The sequence below is a fragment of the Sphaeramia orbicularis genome, chromosome 16, assembly GCF_902148855.1.
Source record: "Sphaeramia orbicularis chromosome 16, fSphaOr1.1, whole genome shotgun sequence".
Lineage (NCBI taxonomy): Eukaryota > Metazoa > Chordata > Actinopteri > Kurtiformes > Apogonidae > Sphaeramia > Sphaeramia orbicularis.
In genome coordinates, this window is record NC_043972.1 from 41,077,786 (window position 1) to 41,097,906 (window position 20,121).

At 41.8% G+C, this 20,121-nt stretch overlaps 1 protein-coding gene and 1 long non-coding RNA gene across 2 annotated transcripts; both read right to left on the minus strand.

The window, feature by feature from the left end:
* Positions 1-790: 790 nt before the first annotated feature.
* LOC115434914 (uncharacterized) lies at positions 791-6,091 on the minus strand. The gene is made up of 3 exons (XR_003937611.1): positions 6,030-6,091; positions 4,142-5,282; positions 791-1,449 (listed from the first exon to the last, which is right to left on the minus strand). It is a non-coding gene; the product is annotated as an uncharacterized LOC115434914 (long non-coding RNA).
* Positions 6,092-11,296: 5,205 nt separating this feature from the next.
* LOC115434875 (protein NLRC3-like) lies at positions 11,297-12,640 on the minus strand (the record flags this gene model as incomplete). The annotated part of the gene is made up of 1 exon (XM_030157006.1): positions 11,297-12,640. A coding segment is annotated over one exon (1,344 nt), but the record flags the coding sequence as incomplete, so codon positions are not given.
* Between the last annotated feature and the right edge of the window lie 7,481 nt (positions 12,641-20,121).

Genomic DNA, 20,121 nt, shown 5'->3' on the forward strand with positions numbered 1-20,121 from the left:
CCAGAGTTTAGTCTGATCCACAGATACTCCACATATATCCAGAGTTTAGCCTGATCCACAGATACTCCACATATATCCAGAGTTTAGTCTGATCAACAGATGTGCATGTGTTCAGTAACTGAACACTTTGTTCATTGATCAGGTTTGCCCCCCCCCCCCATGCGTCCACTTTCCTTCCAGGACAGATTGATGGGTACCTACTGGGAGACAGAGCATATCCATGCCAGTCTTCTGTGCTGAGCCCTGACCCTGACCCTGATCCAGGGCCCCAGGAGTGTTTCAGTGTGGTCCACTGCAGGACTAGAGCTGGGTTCCAGGATGGAAGGGCGTCACATTGAAGTGACAGGAATTCCTTTTCACATTAATCCACTGACACAATCATCACCAGTCATAGAAAGACACACAACTCACATTTGGTTGTTTTTCTTTATTCTCCAACAGTAAAAATACAACAGTTCAAATCTAGAATATTGTTCCAACAGTTAACACCTATTACCTGGAACTATGCCCCCACCACCACCTGGTGTTCCACTCATGATACTAGAGAACAGGCTGCTTCAGCGGATTTTACAGTAGCATATGTGCAAGAAACACACACAACTACACACAAACACACAACTACACACACACACACAACTACACACAAACACAACTACACACACAAACACACAACACAACCACACAAACACACAACACAACTACGTAAACACACAACTACACACACAAACACACAACTACACACAAACACACTACTATACACACAAACACAACCACACTACTACACACACAAACACAACTACACACAAACACACAACACAACTACACACAAACACAACTACACAAACACACAACACAACTACACAGACAAACAACACAACTACACAAACACACACAACTACACACCACACAAATACACTGTGGATCCTGGCCACAGTCTAAATCCTCCAAACAGTGGTTCAGTGAATGTGGTTTTGAAGGTGTGCAGGTGGATCAGTTTGTCAGAGCAGACTGTGTAGAAGGACACAGATCCAGCAGGACAGTCCACATACACTGAGACTGTACCAGAGGGGAGGGAGGAGGAGGAGGAGGAGGAGGAGGAGGACTGAGGGAGGAATGTGTATTTGCCTTTATGCCTGACACTGTATCTACCTCTACCACAGCTCAGACTCCAGGACTGATCATTGAGTCCAAACACACAGTCTAAACTGTCTCCTTTCCTTCTGATTCCTCTGTAAGTCACTGATATCCAAACCCATCCACTCCACTGGACCTCCCAGTAACAGCGACCAGTCAGACCAGTTGAACTCATCACCTGTTCCCAGAAGTCAAATCTGTCCTGATGATCAGGATATGACTGAACCTCCTCCACTCGTTCCACCTTCTTGTTGTTTTCAGACAGTTTCAGTTTTCTGTTTGCTGTGTTTGGATCCAGAGTAAGTTCACAGAAATCTGATGGGCAGAAGAAAACACAATCCAGCTGCAGTTATTGATCAGTGATCAGCTGATTGACTGACAGTCTGATCACATCACTGGGTTCAATTCGACTGTTATTGATGGATGGATCATGTGTGAGTCTGACTCTGATCAATACTGATCAATAACAGATCAATCCAGTGTTTTCTAGACAGATCTGTTGTTTCTGGGCACATTTTCACCAACAGAGAATAAAAGTGTGAAACAGATCAACTCTGACTCCATGACTCAGATCTAATCTGTAGAACCAGTTCACCTTTAGGATCATGTATTGATCCTTAACATTCAAACATTCAAAGTCTGTTTCATTTTGGATCCAAACTGATTCAAACCTAAAAACACAATCCAATCCTTTCAGTCATTTCTCAGTTCTTCTAGACCAGGGGTTGGCAACCCTGGTCCTAGAGAGCCACTATCCTGCATGTTTTAGATGTATCCCTCTTCCAACACACCTGAAACAAATGATAAGCCTATCATCAAGCTCTGCAGAAGCCTGATAATGACCAGCAGGTGTGCTGGAAGAGGGACGCATCTAAAACATGCAGGATAGTGGCTCTCTAGGACCAGGGTTGCCGACCCCTGTTCTAGACCACAGGTGTCAAACTCCGGTCCTCGAGGGCCACTATCCTGCAGGTTTTAGATATTTCCCTCCTCCAGCACACCTGGTTCAATTAATGATCAGCTCATCACCATGCTCTGCAGAAGCCTGATAACAATGTAATGGCTTCCAGGTGTGATGGAAGAGGGAAATATCTAAAACATGCAGGATACTGGCCCTTGAGGACCGGAGTTTGACACCCCTGTTCTAGACTCTTAGTGTTGTTGCTGTTTGTTCAGGTTGATGTTTTGTTGGTGCTAATGAATCTAATGTTGGATTTGTAGATTCCAATCTTCTCCACAGTGATTTTGACTGTTTACTAATTGGATCTAAACTCAATTCTTTTGCTCATTGAATGCGATTCTTTATCTGATGGATAATAATAGTTTGTAGAAGTGTTTTGGTGGTTTCATCTGAGTTTGTTCCTCAGACAAACTTCTCATCCTGATGAACTCTATTGTGTTTTGGATCTTCTTGGTTGTATTTGTATTGTTTGTCCCACAGTGACAGTACAGACTGTAAATGTGCATAAAAACACTAGAGCTCTGATATGCACTCAATAGTCTGGGACTGGACCTGAGGACTCACTGCTCAGGGTATGTGGGTCCATGTGGTACCAGTCCTGACCAATCAGCTATCAGCTCATCCTTCCACTAAACTGACTGTCTTCATGAACACGTCAGATGTTTCACTGCATGAAAAGAGCTGTATCTGGAAATAAGTGGCATGGGTGATCTCTGCTGAATCTCACATATTCCACTGGCCTGCTTGGAAAGGTTGTACCAGCAGTATATTTTCAGGTAATCCGCATTATGGAGTCTTGATGGCTGCAGCTGCTAAAGCTTTTTCTTCTGTTAATGACTAACAGTCATGCCCTGTTTCCACTGCATGGTATCGGCTCGACTCGACTCGACTCGGCTCGACTCGGCTTGGCCTTTTTGCGTTTCAATTACAACAGAGGACCTGGAATCTGGTACCCGGCACTACTTTTTTGGTATCACCTCCGCCAAGGTTCCAGGACCAGGGAATGGATACTAAACTGTGACATGTAAACACTGCAGACCACTGATTGGTCAGACAGTTTTCTCTGTGACCCGCCATTTTACAAAAAACAGATGCAGAAGTGGACAGTAAATATAGCGGTACATTAATCCACAACAGAACAGCCCAAAACTACACCATGGTCTGTCCAGGAGATTCAGTCTGTGGTGGAAGATGTAAAAATTCAGACGAGACAACACACAACGAGCGAGTTTATCAGCAACTCTGAACAGACGACACGGAAGTAACGCGCCGCATCGCTATGACGACCAGATACTGTAAAGTGGGTAGTATCTTGTAATGGAAACGGTCTCCAGTAATACCGAGTCGAGCCCAGTTGAGCTGGTTCCACGCAGTGGAAACACAGCATTAGAGGAGCGGTCTTTGGACAGGTGTGGGCGGGCCCTGAGCCCTGCCTTCCAGGAGACAACACATCCTTTAAAATGCAAAAAAGCCGTTGGTTGTGTGGAGGACACATTATCTAGCAGGTTGGAGCAGCTTCATGAAGAAGATAGATGCCAGACAGAACTAAAAAGAGTCAAGAGGGCACACAACGTCGGTGTTGCGGTAAGATGATCTTACTTTACCACACATAGGCTACATGAGTAAATTGTTTTTAGATGCTTTTCTTGAAAAAAGGTTTTATTTAATGTTGTTAATATGTTAGAATTTTGATGTCACAGGAGGATGTCCTTCCATAACTCCGAAAGGAATCAACTTAAATTTGACCCACAAACAGGATAAGTGCTATTTTTACTGTGTGTGAAGTATCATAATGCAATTAGACGAGGCCTATACTGCCAATTGAACTGAGTATCAGATTAACTTTACATGTAACTTGGCTCTAATGTATTTTTTCCTCCTCCCAGAATAACGTCACCACATAATCAGGCGGTGTTAACATTTTTATTAGAAGAACTTAAGACGACCTACGCCGACACAGATACCGAGAGTATCAAAGGTAAACATTATTGTAATTATTTTTGTGTTCCTTTGTTTATAATAGTTTTACGTAGTTCTGTTACTGACCTTTTTTTGTATTTATTCAGCTTCATTGCAAAACATATTATGAGACTCTACGGAGAAAGTTGACACTTTCACAGCCGGATAAAGCGCTTCTGAGGGACACCATCAGAGCTGGAGCTAAAAGCAGGCAGAGAAAAAGAAGAGGAAGTGTAGAAGCTAATGTTTGTGCTAACTTTGGGTCATCTTTGGGTGTTTTATTAGAGGTTAACGTGTTTTGTTTTTGCAGCTGCTGGAGTCCAGGACAAGGATGATCCAAACCCTTGAGGAAAGTGAAATCTGGCAGAAGAAAATGGACCAAGTTAAGAGGCCTACTAGTGTTTTCATGTTTACTTGTAACTTGCACATTGGTGAATTTTGGTGAATTGCACAGTGGTGGATTTGCAAAAGTGGTGTTTGTAATTGCATTTGTCATTTTTTTTATTTGTTACCACTTTATTTTATATTTGTCTCATATTTTATTACTGTTTGCCTTCATTTAAATAAATAGCCTAATAAAAAAGTGTAAGTTCAGTTCTGTTTTGTTTTTCTTTTTTTTTCTTTTTTTTTTAGGGGGGGGGGGGGGGGTATAGGGTTCAACAATAACCAAGCAGTAAAACACTGAATAACCAAGCAATAAAGCAATGAGCTTGGATTAGGGGAAAAGAATTAAAGGTGAAATGCAAAACATTAAAAATATGAATTAATGTATAAATATGCATAAAACTGGGGAGGAACTGGGTTTTGAGGTTTGTTTGTTTTTTTTTTTTTTTTTTATAAACAGCCAATCAGTGTTGAGATGGATGACAGCAAAATACTAGCAGAAGTGTGAATGTCTCTGGAATGTGAGGGGATTATCTGCCATGGCAACAAAAGGCTGCTCCCTGGAAGTCTACCTGGAGGGCGTATGTACGCATATGGTATCAATCCAGGCGTCTCCTACTTTGGTGGAATCAGATGTATATGGACAATGGAACTGGCAAATACTTCCAGAAATCAGGGGAGTACACTGGAATATCCTGGTACAGATACACCTCTTTTTATGCAGTGTTTAGAATGTGGAACCAGGTCCCAGTTTGGGTTCAGGTTGGTTTGAATCAATCTAATCAAATCACACTTACATCTCCATGGACCTGGTTTCAACATTTGGACTCCAGCAGGATCCAACCTGAAAGGAGGAGGAGGGTCAGAGGTCAGCTGGAAACATGGACATTCCATCCCTCTGATCCACTGAAGCTTTTCTGTCCACATCCACTAAATGGTTCCTTCTGAATCACTGACTGAGTGTGTTTGTCTGTGAACATGGGCTGGACTATGGAAGGAAATCTGTCTCATCAGATTTTGAATGATTAAAGCCATTGAATTTCTTGCGCTGATATTTTTTGCACTGAAATTGAGTATCTGAATTTTTTTGTCTCTGAATTCAACTATGTTCATGAATTTAAAATAAAAAAAATATTCAGATACAAAAAATTCACACGCAAAAAATTCAGATCACACATCCGGGACACCAAGGATAAGTCATCAATTCTGTCTCAAGTCGAACCAACAGCCAATCGAGTTACGTTAGGTTGGTCATGTGACACCGATGCAGGAAGACAGTCAGCGTGGATGTGTGATCTGATTTTTTTTTGCATCTGAATTTTTTGCTTTTGAATGTTTTGCATCTGAATTTTTTTACTCTAAATTTATGAACATAGTTGAATTCAGAGACAAAATTTCAGTTACTTAATTTCAGTGCAAAAAAATTCAGCGCTAGAAATTCAATAGCTTTTATAATTCAAAATCTGATGAGACAGATCTCCTTCCATACTGGACCTTCATACAGGATGGATCCCAGCTCTGACAGATGGTTCCTGTCAGCTCTACCTGTTCTATCTGCCATTATCTGTGGACACATCAGCTCAGTCCATACCTGACAGTGTCCAGTCTCCAGTGTGGATCCTCCACTAGAGCACACAGCTCCTGTCCTGAGGCTCCTGGATGGTTGTAGCTCAGGTCTAGCTGTCTGAGATGGGACGGATTGGACTGTAGGGCTGAGACCAGAGAAGAACATCCTTCCTCTGTGATCAGACATCCTGACAATCTACAACACAAAACATCACATCCATCAACTGAGGATGGAGATGAGCGGAGTTGGAGTCATTGAACAGAGTCTGTGAATGCATGAGACTTCACCAACAGGACTTCAATGTGTAAAGTCTATGAGTTCCAGACTCTGAACACAGTTGAAGATCAGTAGAACTGGTCTGGAATTCAACACAAACAACCACTGACAAGTTCAACCCATCCAACAACTGCAGACAAACATTGAAATGATGTGTTGTGTTCTTTGTTGAACCCTGACCTGAGAGTGTCCAGTCTGCATCCTGGACTCTTCAGTCTATTTGACAGGATCTTCACTCCTGAATCCTTCAGGTCATTGCTGCTCAGATCCACATGTGTCAGACTACAGGACTGGGATCTGAGAACTGAGGACAGAGCTTCACAGCTTCTGTCTGACAGGTTACAGCCCCTGAGTCTGGAGAAGACAGAGGAGATTATGTTGAAAGGAATGAAGATGAGTTTGGACTAAAGTACAGTCACAGTGAACACACATCTGATTGTTTACAACAGACACAGCCAAGTACTACTGTCAAATGTTTCATCTACAAACTAATGCATTTATTTATTTATTTATTTATTTATTTATTTATTTATTTATAACATGCAAAGAAACAAAATAAAACAAAACAAAGCCAAATAAGACAAAACCAAAATAACATTTAAATGAACAGAATCTTTCTTCAAGTACGTGTCTGAATTTTAGTATTTGAGTCTAAACTTATTTAATCCAACCCCTCAGTGCTTTTCCACCTTTATCACTAACTTAATCCATGAATCAAACAATACATTTGTCCTAATTTGAACATTTAACCCACAGCTAATCCATACTGCAGTCATTGAATTGTGTCCCACAGAATGATCCTAGTAGTGCAGTCCTACAAACACACATCAACAGTTCAACAGTTTTCTTCAATAATACCAGCAGATTTATCACTTCAACATTATTGAGAAACAAACAGCCCTCACTGTCTTTATTAAATACTGGACCTGACAACAATCAATTCTTTATGTTTTTGAAACTGAATTGTGTTTGATCTTTGTTTTCTGTGCACACACACTTTTCCTCCACAGATGCTCATACAGACACTTTTGAACCTAGTGTGCACTTTATGAATCTGGACATTGAACTTTCCCCTAAAACCATCACCTCCCTCTCTTTCACTAAACATTTCTGGAATATTCCCCTGCAGTACGTTATTCTTTGCTTTATATTTGATTTGAATAGTTTTGAACTCCATAAGGTCAATGAGTTTAACAGTTTTAGATTGTAAAAATAGTGGATTGGTGTGTTCACCAAAACCAACAGGATGAACAATTCTGAAAGCATTAAACCATCATCTAATGGAAGGTTTATGTCACAGCTGCCCTAAATTAACAGCATTAGTAATTAGATCAGTATCACTGATGTGTCTGGAGTGGTTTATACACCAGGATGGAGAAGCTCTGGAACTGAAATTATATATTCAATGTGAAACAAAATAATTCACATTGTTTCCCGTGAATTTTCAAATGGACTGTTTTACCCAAAAATGGATCAAATTGTAAAGTCCATTATTTGTGGATGAATTGTAAAACTATAGTTGTTTTCCTTTTCTTCCTGAACACAAACATGAGTTGTAGTGGTTGAATGTGATGTTTGTTGAATTTGTTGTTGTCACAGAAGCCCAGTGAGGGACTGAAATGTGGGAATAAAAAGGGGAATTCACTGCGAAATTCTTTCTTCCTTGTTACATGTCAGACAGCAGAGGGCGGTGTTTCTTCCTGTTTTCCCTCCTCCCTTTTTTCTATAGGTCATTTTCACATTGGTTTCCACCTGGGCAGGCTGAGCCGCCTGTGATTGGATCCTGCCGACTCCAGCCAGCCAATCAGCTGTCAGAAGACAGGTGAAAAGCTTCCCCCTGAAGACTTCACCCCCCCATCTCCTCTTCCTCTTCTCCCTGACTGCTGTTTGATGAGGCCCTGCTGCCATGCCAGTCTTTAGGAGCCCTTTTTCTGTTTGTTCGAAGGCCGTTTGGTGGCAGGTTCAGGACATAGGTGAATTCGGGGCATCCTGTACATTTTTGCGTTCACGCAGCTTTCATCTGTCGTTGAACACACTGGGTTTATTGGTTTGTGCCATCTGTATATGTTTTTGTGACAGCAGTTTGGAGATAAGTTTAGGTATTTGTAATAGGTGGCAAATGTTGCATGTATATATGTTTTTTGTTATTGAAACAGACACCCCCCAATCTTTTTTTTTTGTTGACTATTTAAAATGGTCCAGGTAGAATTACAATTTTGACATTGGGTCAGTACTGGAGTGCGTCAGTAGATGGCGCTGTAGTCCCACTGTGGATTTGCGAGGGAGACTTCAGGTCGGTGTTCCGCTCATGCGCAGCTCAGTATTAAATGCGCGGTGAATGAAGCGAAGCACTGACTTATTGTCCTCTCTCGTTGATCCACAGGTATGGTTAAACTTGTTTTTTTATGATTAGTGTCATTGAATATGTGGTGTTGATGTTTCATGGCCTGTTTGGTGGAGTTTGGATGGGGTTTTAGGATGCATTTTGAGTGCAGAGGGTGTTTTTGTCAGTATGTGTCCCGGTCTTGACCGCCATCTTGTGTGATTGCCTTCGCGGGTTGCTGTTGGCCGAAGTGTTTTTGTTATAGTAATTTGTAGATATTACCTGGGAGTAACATGGGTGGACGTTGTGGGGGGAGTTTGTCATCATCATGTCCATGTGGTACGAGTGTTGTATTGTGTTTGTTGAAGTGTGAGTGAATGTGAGTATTTGAGTTCAGTGGATGTGCGTTTTGAGTGGTATTGTTTCTGTACAGTTTCATGTTATAATTTAGTCAATTCTTGTTTATGTGGAATGTAATTAAAATTATTTTGAGCTCATGTACATGTAATTTACTTTGGGTTTGATATGGTTTCTTGCTAATTGGATTTTTGCATTGATTTTGTTTGTATAATATACTTTTGTATAAATGTGGATGATGAACATTAACTCAAGAAGCTTTAAGATAGCTAACATTATGGAAATGTAACTGAATTATGCGCAGCTCAGTATTAAAGCTATACCTACCGATGTGGCATTTCTCACAGCACATCCCTCCAAAGCCCCGCCCCCTTCCCGCTGCCTGAGCTCTGAGGCTCCTCCTCCTCTCATCTGATGCACGATGGAAACAGAAGAGGAAGCAGAGGCGGAGGTCCGGTCCGTTTTGGCGTGTCAGTGGACCCCTCCCTCAGTAATCAGATGCATCATCCACCTGCCGCGGGCCCGCAGCTCCTGTTCCATCAGTAGACCTGGTCTGTGCAGTACTGGGTCAGTGTCTTCACTGCAGTGCCCAGGGGATGGGCGCGCACTGTGAACGCGCGGCCTCCGCGAATTTTCCGTGGACATTTGAGGTTTCATAGTCCATACATTTATCATCCTACATCATCTTATATTGTGTGACACCATGTAATTGCACCTGTATGAGTCCCACCGTCATAAATGCTGAGCTTTATGCAGACCTGTTCAGTCCAGTACAGCTGACTTCCGGACTTTTATCTCCATCCTTCATTCATCAGACTCCCGTTTGTGCCCCTCAGTTGTCGTTTCTGTTGATAAATCTGTTTAATCCCTTCCACATGTGCATGTCAGTTCTATCCAAACACATCCTAGACAGTAGACTGTGGTCAGTGACAGGAGAAGCAGCGCGAATGAAGCGTCAGATTCAGAGGAACACATATCGGATGTGAGGCAGCGATAGTGGATCGGATGCTGGACAGCCGTAATGGATGATTGACAGGAGGCTCAGTCAGGTTCTGCCAATTATTTCATTCGGACCGACTAAAATGATTGGTCAGACTTTTATTAGAAATATGTGAGAATTAAACATTTTTGAGTTTCAATGCCTGGTGGATTTCTTTTCCATTTTAGTTTGACACACACTTATTAGGAGCATTTTAAGATGACAAAAGAAAAGTGTAAAAATGCCACATCATACGGTATAGCTTTAAATGCGCAGTGAATGAAGCTAAGCCATGACTTGTTGTCCTCTCTCGTTGATCCACAGTTCACACCTTTTCATTTTGTTGGCTGCACGGTGCACCCTAGCTTGTGCAACCTTTGTTGCCGGTCCAGATTCCCCTAGACCTGGTGCTGGTAACATATTCATTTAGTTTTTCTGTTTCCTTCATCTAAATGCTCAGTTAGGCCCTGTTTTGTTCTATTAATTTCATTAATTTGACACAACCGTCACTGTCCCAGCCTCCGCCACATTTTTCTGGCCTTGTGTTTTTGTCCACGGCCCGCATTTGAATTATTAAGGGAATAAATGAAACTAAATGTATGTGACTTTTGTTGACTGATTCTTTGTTGGCTTTCAGGTTACTGTCCAGCATTCTGACGAAACATTCCTGTTGAAAAGGATCAAACATGGAGAGGAGACTGAAAATGAAAGAGTGTCAACACTTGCTGATGTTGGATGGACTCTGACACAGAGGTAAAGGTGGACCGATACATTTGGTATCAACTAGAACTGGAATAAAAGAATGAGGATTTAGGAAAACTGGAACTATTTGTACAAACACACAAAACACAAAGTATTTGAGCATAAAAAAAAACATGAAAGTGTAATAAAAGCATGAAAACATATAAATCCACTGTGTCTGACCTGAGAGTGTCCAGTCTGCATCCTGAACTCTTCAGTCCATCTGACAGGACCTTCACTCCTGAATCCTTCAGGTCATTGTTGCTCAGATCCACATGTGTCAGATTACAGGACTGGGATCTGAGAACTGAGGACAGAGCTTCACAGCTTCTGTCTGACAGGTTACAGCCACTGAGTCTGGACAAAACAAAAGGCATGAGTATAAAGTTATTGATCTGGTTGAAATGATAGATCCATATTTGAGATGTTTGATCCAACTGTTTGTTCTCACAGAGCTTTGTTGGAGGCTTTGACCACTGGCAGCAGCCTCAGAAGAACCTCCTCTGAACCAGAGTATTCCTTCAGGTCAAACACATCCAGGTCTTTTTCTGATGACAGTAAGATGAAGGCCAGAGCTGACCACTGAGCAGGAGACAGTTGTTTTGTGGACAGACGTCCTGATCTCAGGTACTGTTGGATCTGATCCACCAGAGATCTATCCTCCAGTTCATTCAGACAGTGGAACAGGTTGATGCTTCTCTCTGCAGACACATTCTTACTGATCTTCTTCTTGATGTACTCTACAGTTTTCTGGTTGGTCTTTGAGCTGCTTCCTGTTTCTTTCACCAGACCGTGTAGAAGACTCTGATTGGTCTGCAGTGATAGACCCAGGAGGAAGCGCAGGAACAGGTCCAGATGTCCATTTGGACTCTGTAAGGCCTGGTCCACAGCGGTCTGGTACAACTGGACTGGTTTGACCTTTGATAGTTTAGACCAAACAGATGTTTGTTCTGACAGCAGATTGACTCCAGTGTTGATGAAGGTCTGATGGACATGAAGAGCAGCCAGAAACTCCTGGACACTCAGATGGATGAAGCAGAACACCTTGTTCTCGTACCCTCCGCTCTCCTCTTTGAAGACCTCTGTGAACACTCCTGAGTACACTGACGCTGAGCTGATATCGATGCCACACTCTGTCAGGTCTGATTCACTGAAGATCAGGTTTCCTTTCTTCAGCTGCTCAAAGGCCAGTTTTCCCAGAGACTCAATCATCTTCCTGGTCTCTGGACTCCAGGGTAAATCTCTCCCAGATTTTCCATCATACTTGACGTTCTTCACTTTGGCCTGAATCACCAGGAAGTGGATGTACATCTCAGTCAGGGTCTTGGGCAGTTTTCCTCTGTCTGTGGTCTTCAATACATCCTCCAGAACTCTAGCAGTGATCAAGCAGAAGACTGGGATGTGACACATGATGTGGACGCTTCGTGACCTCTTGATGTGGGAGATGATTGTGTTGGTCTGTCTTTTATCTGTGAACCTCTTCCTGAAGTACTCGTCCTTCTGTGGGTCAGTGAACCCTCTGACCTCTGTCACCATGCCATGATACTCTTCTGGGATCTGATTGGCTGCTGCAGGTCGTGTGGTTATCCAGAGGCGGGCAGAGGGAAGCAGGTTCCCCCTGATGAGGTTCATCAGCAGCACATCCACTGAGGTGGACTCCGTCACATCAGTCAGGATCTGAGTGTTGTTGAAGTCCAGAGGAGGTCGACACTCATCCAGACCGTCCAAGATGAACACCACCTGGTGGTCTGCAAAGATCCTGATTCCTGCTTCTTTGGTTTCAGTGAAGAAGTGATGAAGCAGTTCCACCAAACTGAACTTCTTCTGTTTCAGCACATTCAGCTGTCTGAAGGTGAGTGGAAATATGAAGTGGATGTCCTGGTTGGCTTTGTCCTCAGCCCAGTCCAGACTGAACTTCTGTGTGGACACTGTTTTCCCCACGCCGGCCACGCCCTTTGTCAGCACTGTTCTGATTGGCTGACGTCTGTCAGGTGGTGTTTTAAAGATGTCTTTACATGTGATGGTTGTTGGTGGTCTGTGTGGGTTCCTGGATGCTGTTTCAATCTGTCTGACCTCATGGTCCTGGTTGACCTCTGTAGCCTCTCCCTCTGTGATGTAGAGCTCTGAGTAGATCTGGTTCAGGAGGGTTTTGGGGTGTCCTGCTTTAGCAATGCCCTCGAACACACACTCAAACTTCTCCTTCAGCTTAACCTTCAGTTTTCGCTGACACTGGTCAATGCTCTCTGAGTGAAGACAAAGAAGACGATTCAGAGGATGTTCCAAACACAAATGGAAGGGGAATGTTTCCCATTTCTTTTAGTATCATATCATTCTGTTCCAGATTCTGTGTGTATTCAGGTCTAGTCATTCATTTCCTCATTAGATCAGTTTATAGTTCATGTGTTTTCTGTCATATCCATGACATTCAGCTGGAGGACAGTAGAGTTGAACTGTTCAAATATGTTCATGTGTATTTGTACATGAGGAACCCTTCAATGTCTTCAATAATTGATTATTCAAACAAACTACATCCACCTTATTAACAACACTTTGGGTACGGTTATGTGATGTCTTTTTAAATCCGATTTATTTTTCCAGAAGAAATTAATTTGGAACTAAAGTATTTTCTCTTCTGTTTCCATGGAAATGTTAAACCTGAATAAAGGTTTACATGAGGTATTAATGAGGTAGATCAGTGAGCAGAAGGGTTTGCACTGCAGTGCTCATGTTGCCTTGTTCTGGCAGCCCTTCTGTTAGCTTAGCTTAGCATAGTCACTGCATTTCCACGGTCACGCGTAGGCAGTGTTTTAAAGGTGATTTGTCGTCTTTTGTCAGTGATTTTTTGAAATCCGATTTTCTCTAATTATTTCTTTAGATCTGCGACTTACTGCACTCATACAATCAGTGGAATGTAGTGTTGACGGAAGTTGGAAAATCTTTTTGTTGGAAGGGATGCATGCGCTAAATTAGCTTAGCTTTACCGTTTTAGCTTTGCATTAGTTTTTATTTGCCCAGATTTTATTCCTGCAGTAAGTCACATGACCATGATTTGAGCCTAAATTTTTGATCATATTGACCCCAGCGGACTAAAGGAATGATTAGGGAGAAATGAATTTCACAAAATCACTCATAAAACACTACAAATCACCTCTAAAAGCCAGGCTACGTCTGACCACAGGAATGAAGCCATTATGCTAAGCTAGGCTAAGCTAAGCTAACAGAAGGGCTGCAGTTCAAACTGTTTCTCCCACTTCTGGAACTCATTAGTTCATGACAAATGAATGAATAAAACCAAGTGTTGAACTGTTCCTTCAGGGTTTTCCAGGCTGGTAGATCCCATCAGAATAGCCCACTGGAACGCTTTGGGAAGACTAGACTGCATTGCATATTCTTCCACCAGCGCAGAATGTGTGTGTCATCACCACAGGACAAGACAACGAGCATGTGCAGAATGGAAGGAATAAAGTCCAAATGGAATAAAGGGTTTACATGTCCAAGGAATAGTTTAGCTCAGAATTAAAAGGGGATTAAAGCAGTGACTTTAATCAGGTTTAAATTTAATCTTAACTTGTCTTTTTCAACAGAAATAAGGTGTTTACATGGACATCTGAAATAGGATCGAACCTTTAATCAGATTAAACCAGGAAGAAAAGTTGTCATGGAAACGCACGGTTTGTCTTCTCTGTAGTTTTCTATCATCATTGATCTTTAATCCTGAATATCATCTTTGTTCTCTTTGGAGTGTCCTTTAAACCCTTTTATCTACAACAAACACAGCTGTAAAAATATTCAGTCATGTCGGCAGTAGTTTCATCAGTTTCATCCATTTGACTTCAGTCACTGTTTTTCCTCTGATTCAAACTCTACACATGGATGTCATCCATCAGGTTCGTTCATGTCCATTTAGTCAAATACCACTAGGTAGTTCAATGAGAAAGTCGTCTGTATTTAATAGGATTGACTCAGTTATTCTCACATGTCCGTATTTGGCCACTACAGTGTTATAACTGAGACCAAACGTGTTCAGGTCCCAGTTTCGTAGAAGGAAACTGTTGTGGAGCTGAAAATGACCACTGGAAAAACGGTCCAATCCTACAGTGAAAGAATAACAGCTGAACCACTGGATGTTTCCAGGGACTGAATGACCTGCTTGGACTAGAAGACTGTGATGAAAAGTGTCCTCCTTCCACTTGGTGTGTTCACCTGTGTGTGTTTTCAGAGTCTCTTGTATCTTTGAGTGTAGTCGAACCTTTCAAACAGACTGACAGCTGCTTCACTTTGACTTTAGAGCCACACAAAAAGGTCCGTCTGTCAGCAACAGTTACCTTTAAAAGACCAAATCTAAGGAAGGCTTTGACACACTTCAGTCAAATCTGGACCAAATGGTCACTTGGACTGAAGGATGAAGTAACTGCATGGAGGTGGACAAAGGTCAAAGGTCACTGAGACCTCAAAACTCACATTAGTGGGAATGACTGAGAGTAACTGAGAAAACTACGAGTGGATTCTGATAGAACAGCTGATTGTTTTAGTTTATATTAGCTGTCCATTTGATCCATTAATAATAATAATAATTAAAGCTGCAAACGGCATTGAAAGGTCCTCGCCACGGGCTCGTCCAGTACAAGAAAGTCCATCATTCAACAGGTGGCGCTCTAGCACCAAATTTTAATGTCTTCTGATGAATGGGTGTAGGGCTGGGAGATTGATAACAGATTCAAATTTGAGCAAAATCAGTATTCGTATGTAAGACCTAAGACAATTTTCGTAAAGGTAAACTTGTCGGGGGTGCTATAGTGGCAAATTTCAATTTCTTTCAATAAATTTGTGTAGGACTGGGAGATTGACAATTGACTCAAATTTGAGGCAAATTGGTGTTCGTATGTCTGAACTGAACAAATTTTTGTCTGAGTAAATCTGTAGGGGGCGCTATGCAGCCAAAATTCAATTTCTTTCATTGAACGGGTGTAGGCCTGCGAGATGTAGCACTGAGTCAAATTTGAGCCAAATCAGTGTTCATATGTCTGAACTGATGCAGTTTTCATTCAGGTAAATTTGTAGGGGGCGCTGTAGTGTGAAATGGCAGTTTCTTTCGATAAATGGGTGTAGGACTGGGAGATTGAACACTGATTTAAATTTGAGCCAAATTTATATTCGTATTTCCGAACAGAAGCAATTTTCGTGAAGTTGTAGGGGTCGCTATAGCGCCAAATTTCAAATTTTTCTGATAAATGGGTGTAGGTCTGGGAGATAGACGTCTGAGTCAAATTTGAGCCAAATTGGTGATTGTATGTCCAAACTAAAGCAATTTTTATAAAAAATTTGTAGAAGGTGCTACAGTGCAAAATTTCAATTTCTTTCCATAAATGGGTGTAGACCTGGGAGATAGAGGTCTGATTCAAATTTGAGCCAAATCAATGTTCGTACGTCTGAGCTGAAGCAATTTTTGTAATGGTAAATTTTTGAAAAAACTTTGCAAACTTTGTGACCTCGTCATACAAAAAAAGGTGACACCTTTCCCAAAAATTTGGCTAACTTTTGATGCCCCACTTCTCTAGATACCGTACACCAATTTTGAGTTCATTTGGCCAAACGCCCAAGGAGGAGATAGTTAAAAAACAACGTCCGCGAAAACGCTGATTCGGCATTTTGGAAATTTCAATCCAACATGGCCGACTAAGGGTTGGTTTAGGGGCGTGGCCATAATAACATTTTTTGTTTGTCTCCTGATGATGAATCTGTGTACCGATTTTTGTGGCTCTATGACAAACTTTACATTGGACGTGGTCCCATTGGTGTAATGTATTTCCACTTTTCAAGGGGGCGCTGTCACAACATTTCTTTACCGACATCTACAAAATCTGTATGTAAATTCAATTTTTCACACTTCTGAATTTTGGGCAAAATTTGGTGAGTTGTCGTAAATGTTCAGGGGGTCAAATTTGAGCTCAAAGCATAAGAGAAAGAAAAAGAAACAAAAAAAAAATATATAATCTGAGCAAGAACAATATATTCGTTTCCATGGCAATGACATCTTTGTTTTTTTTCGAAAGGTCTCGAGGTCCCCCACGTCTCTGTGGGGTCAGATGTCACGTGCCGTGCACTTAAACACGTGACTGACCCCGACTGGACGTGTCCCATTGACTCCCATTCATTCAGAGGAGGTGTAAATATGTGGTTTGTGCACACGTCATGTACATGTTCTGAAAGGTCTGACTGTCAAGAAGGTGAATATGAGTGAGAGTGGAGACAGAGGAGAAAGGCGACCACCTCACTGGAGATTTGGTCCCCATGAACCCACTGCAGCCTGCACCGGCTTTACTCAGCTCAGGCATAATAATAATAATAATAATAATAATAATAATAAAAGTGTTCAGTGTTTGTGTAATACAGTTCTGCTTCATCCTCAGTTTGAATTGACTGGGGTTTTTTTTAGTTTGACTAAACTCTGTGTTGAGTTCATCTTAGATTTTTGACTTCTCCAAACCCAGATGACGACTGCCTTCACAGATTGAACTGATCTGTAAATTGATGCTCTGAGGGGTTTGAATGTTACCAGGACAGGATCTGAATATTCACAGAATTCTACTGGGTCTGAACAGATGGAAACAACATGATCACCGTCCTTCTGTTTATTGTGTCACAGGGAAGGAAATATAGAACCTCTTACTTTACTAATTACTTATTAATGACTGACCTTTAGATAGGATGCCTTTTGAAAGTTTCTGCACCAGATCAGTCCTGTCCATCTTCTGCAGAACCCTTACAGTGACTGTCTGAGTATTTGGGTAGTAGGTCTGGACCATCAGATCCACAGTGTCCGTCCGTTTTGCGTTCTCCAGTTTACTCACTGGGATGGATAGTTCATTTCTCAAGAACCACTTGAACGTTTCAAAATCACCATCGGCCAAATCCTCCAGAATTTTCAACAGACTTTCTTTAAGTGCTGCCATCTGTGTTTCCTGTAAAGATCCAAAAGAACATGTTCACCTTCAACAACCAGGTCTGTATGTGATGTGATCATGAATCTGTTCATCAACGTAATCCTCAGGTTTAATGAACCTGCTGTCCAAATGTTTGACACTTTCCATCAACATCATTCATTTTATATCAAAGACAAAAACCTCCTGAAGAGTTCCACATGAATAAGCTGGACTGCATCAGCGTTGGACATTATTGATTGGACAGAACAGATGGACCAGTAGATGTTGGACCAGTACACACCTCACATGTGGAGTCCGGCTGAGATGGACGCCGTGGATCACTGGGAACCTCTGAGCTCTGCTGCTCCGCTCTGTGGACCAATCATCAACAATGAGCTCACATTATGTCCGTCCACACGGACTCCATCATGAGTGACATGACCCCCTGTAGTGGGACAGGTGTCCTGGTCCTGCTGGTCCCAATGACAGTCAACATGTGAGTGTGTTTGGAGCTTCACACTCACTGGGTTTAGTTGGTCTCATCCACATTTGGATGAAACCAACAGCTCTGTCTTAACAATGTGTGTCCTCACCATCTGCACTCAACATACGATACAAAGGTGTTCAATGGACCAGGAACCAACCCTGGACTCTGATCCAGGATCATCCAGGACCAGCTCCCACTACAAGTACAGTTTTTCATTGATCAGGTTTAGTGTGATTCTCCTGCCAGTGTCTGAACCAGAGATTGAAGAAAAAGACCATGTGACACCGATGGTGCAACAGGACTAACTTTAGGTCGGACCTAGAACGCCAAGTTAGGACTGACTGAGCAGAAAACCCGGTTGGATCTGGACCAGATCTGAGGGTCACTTACTGATTCTGTGGAACACCCATGGAGTCATCGCTGTTCATGGACACACAGCTGGGTCCTGGTCCTGGTCCAGGTCTGTGAATAGTGGTGTCAGTGGTTTTAGTGCTGAGCTCTGACATGGAGAACAGTGGTGTACAGATCCAGATGGGGGTCTCACCTCTGAGCTTTGGGGGGTCTGTCGGGTCCAGGTCCTGAGGGGGTCCTGTCGGTGGTCTTTGGGGGAGGGGCTCCCTCCTCTCTGTCCTCACACTGATCCATTCTGCTGAATCCACATCAGTCACATGACAAACACTGAAAACAGCAGAGTTTGAGATGTGGTTCTATGATGGACAAGAGTCCGATGTGGACCAGCGGGTCACAGATAAACCAGACTCAGGGTTTTGGACCAAGACCTGCATCCCACATCTCATATGGTGTGTGTTGGATGAAGAAGGGAGTTCATGAAGGTGTGTGTGTGTTGTTTGTGTTGTTGTGCTGTAGTTCTACATTCAGACCACTAGATGTCCTCCTGGAGCTGATGATGAGACCTGAAGGGAAGGACAAGCACAGCTGATTCTCAAAGTCTAGCAAGAAAATACAGAGGTGACGATGACCCATGACCATGTGATGATGGTTTCTTAGATTTCCATTAAAACCTGAAGGACTGAAGAGGTCACATGAGCAGAGGTCACATTGTGACAGTTTGAGTTTGAAGGTTTAATTTATTTATTTTATTTTATTATATACTGATTTTTTTTAGGGGTGCCAGCCAGGTCTCTCTCCTGACATTTAAGATGTTCAGACAGACGTTTTAATTCAGTCTTTTGTATGCACTCCAGTCTTTGTTTTTGGTTATTTAGTTTTTGTCTGTTTGTTATCCCTCAAACTACACAAAGGATGCAAGTCTTAATTAAACACACAATACACAATAAATGACAGAAAAAGAAATTACATTTAAACGATTTAAAATTAAAAATCATGTATTAAACAATGCAGGCACAAAAACTCACAAATTCAAACACCCAGCCCCCCCCCAAAATCCAAACTCAAAAATAATCCTACCAATCAAAATTTCCACATTAGGTTATCAGTCTTTTAAGAGAAAAAAGGTAAAAAAAAAAAAAACAAAAAACAAACAAACAAAAAACACATCAGTTCATTTAAACCAGTGGTTCTCAGTCTTTTTCTATTGGACCCCCCTTTGGAGGATGAAAAATCTCCAGACCCCCCTCAACCCCAACAACATTACAACAGTGGTGCAATTACAACTTTTACTGAAAGAAACATCAATATTGTAAAAATACTTTTTGCTTTTCCTTGAATAATTTGTTGTACAAATTAAAAATAACTTAGATTTTTGCTTGAATAATACAAATAAACTCAACCAGACTGCTCCCTGAGTTAATATTTTTCCAAATAAAAATAAGAAATGTGACAATAAAGTAACTTTTTTTTTAGAACAACAGACTAATTTTGGTAACAAAGATTTTAACAATATCAGTGCCTGCAGTGAGCCCATTTACATTACACATCTCAGAACATTAAAGTGCAAACTGTATAAACGGTGAAAAAACAGAAACATTGCAGTCAAATCCTTGTCCATTTTTCAAACCTAAACTCTTTGTCTAGTCTATTGACAGATCACCATGGCAGTAGATTTGTTT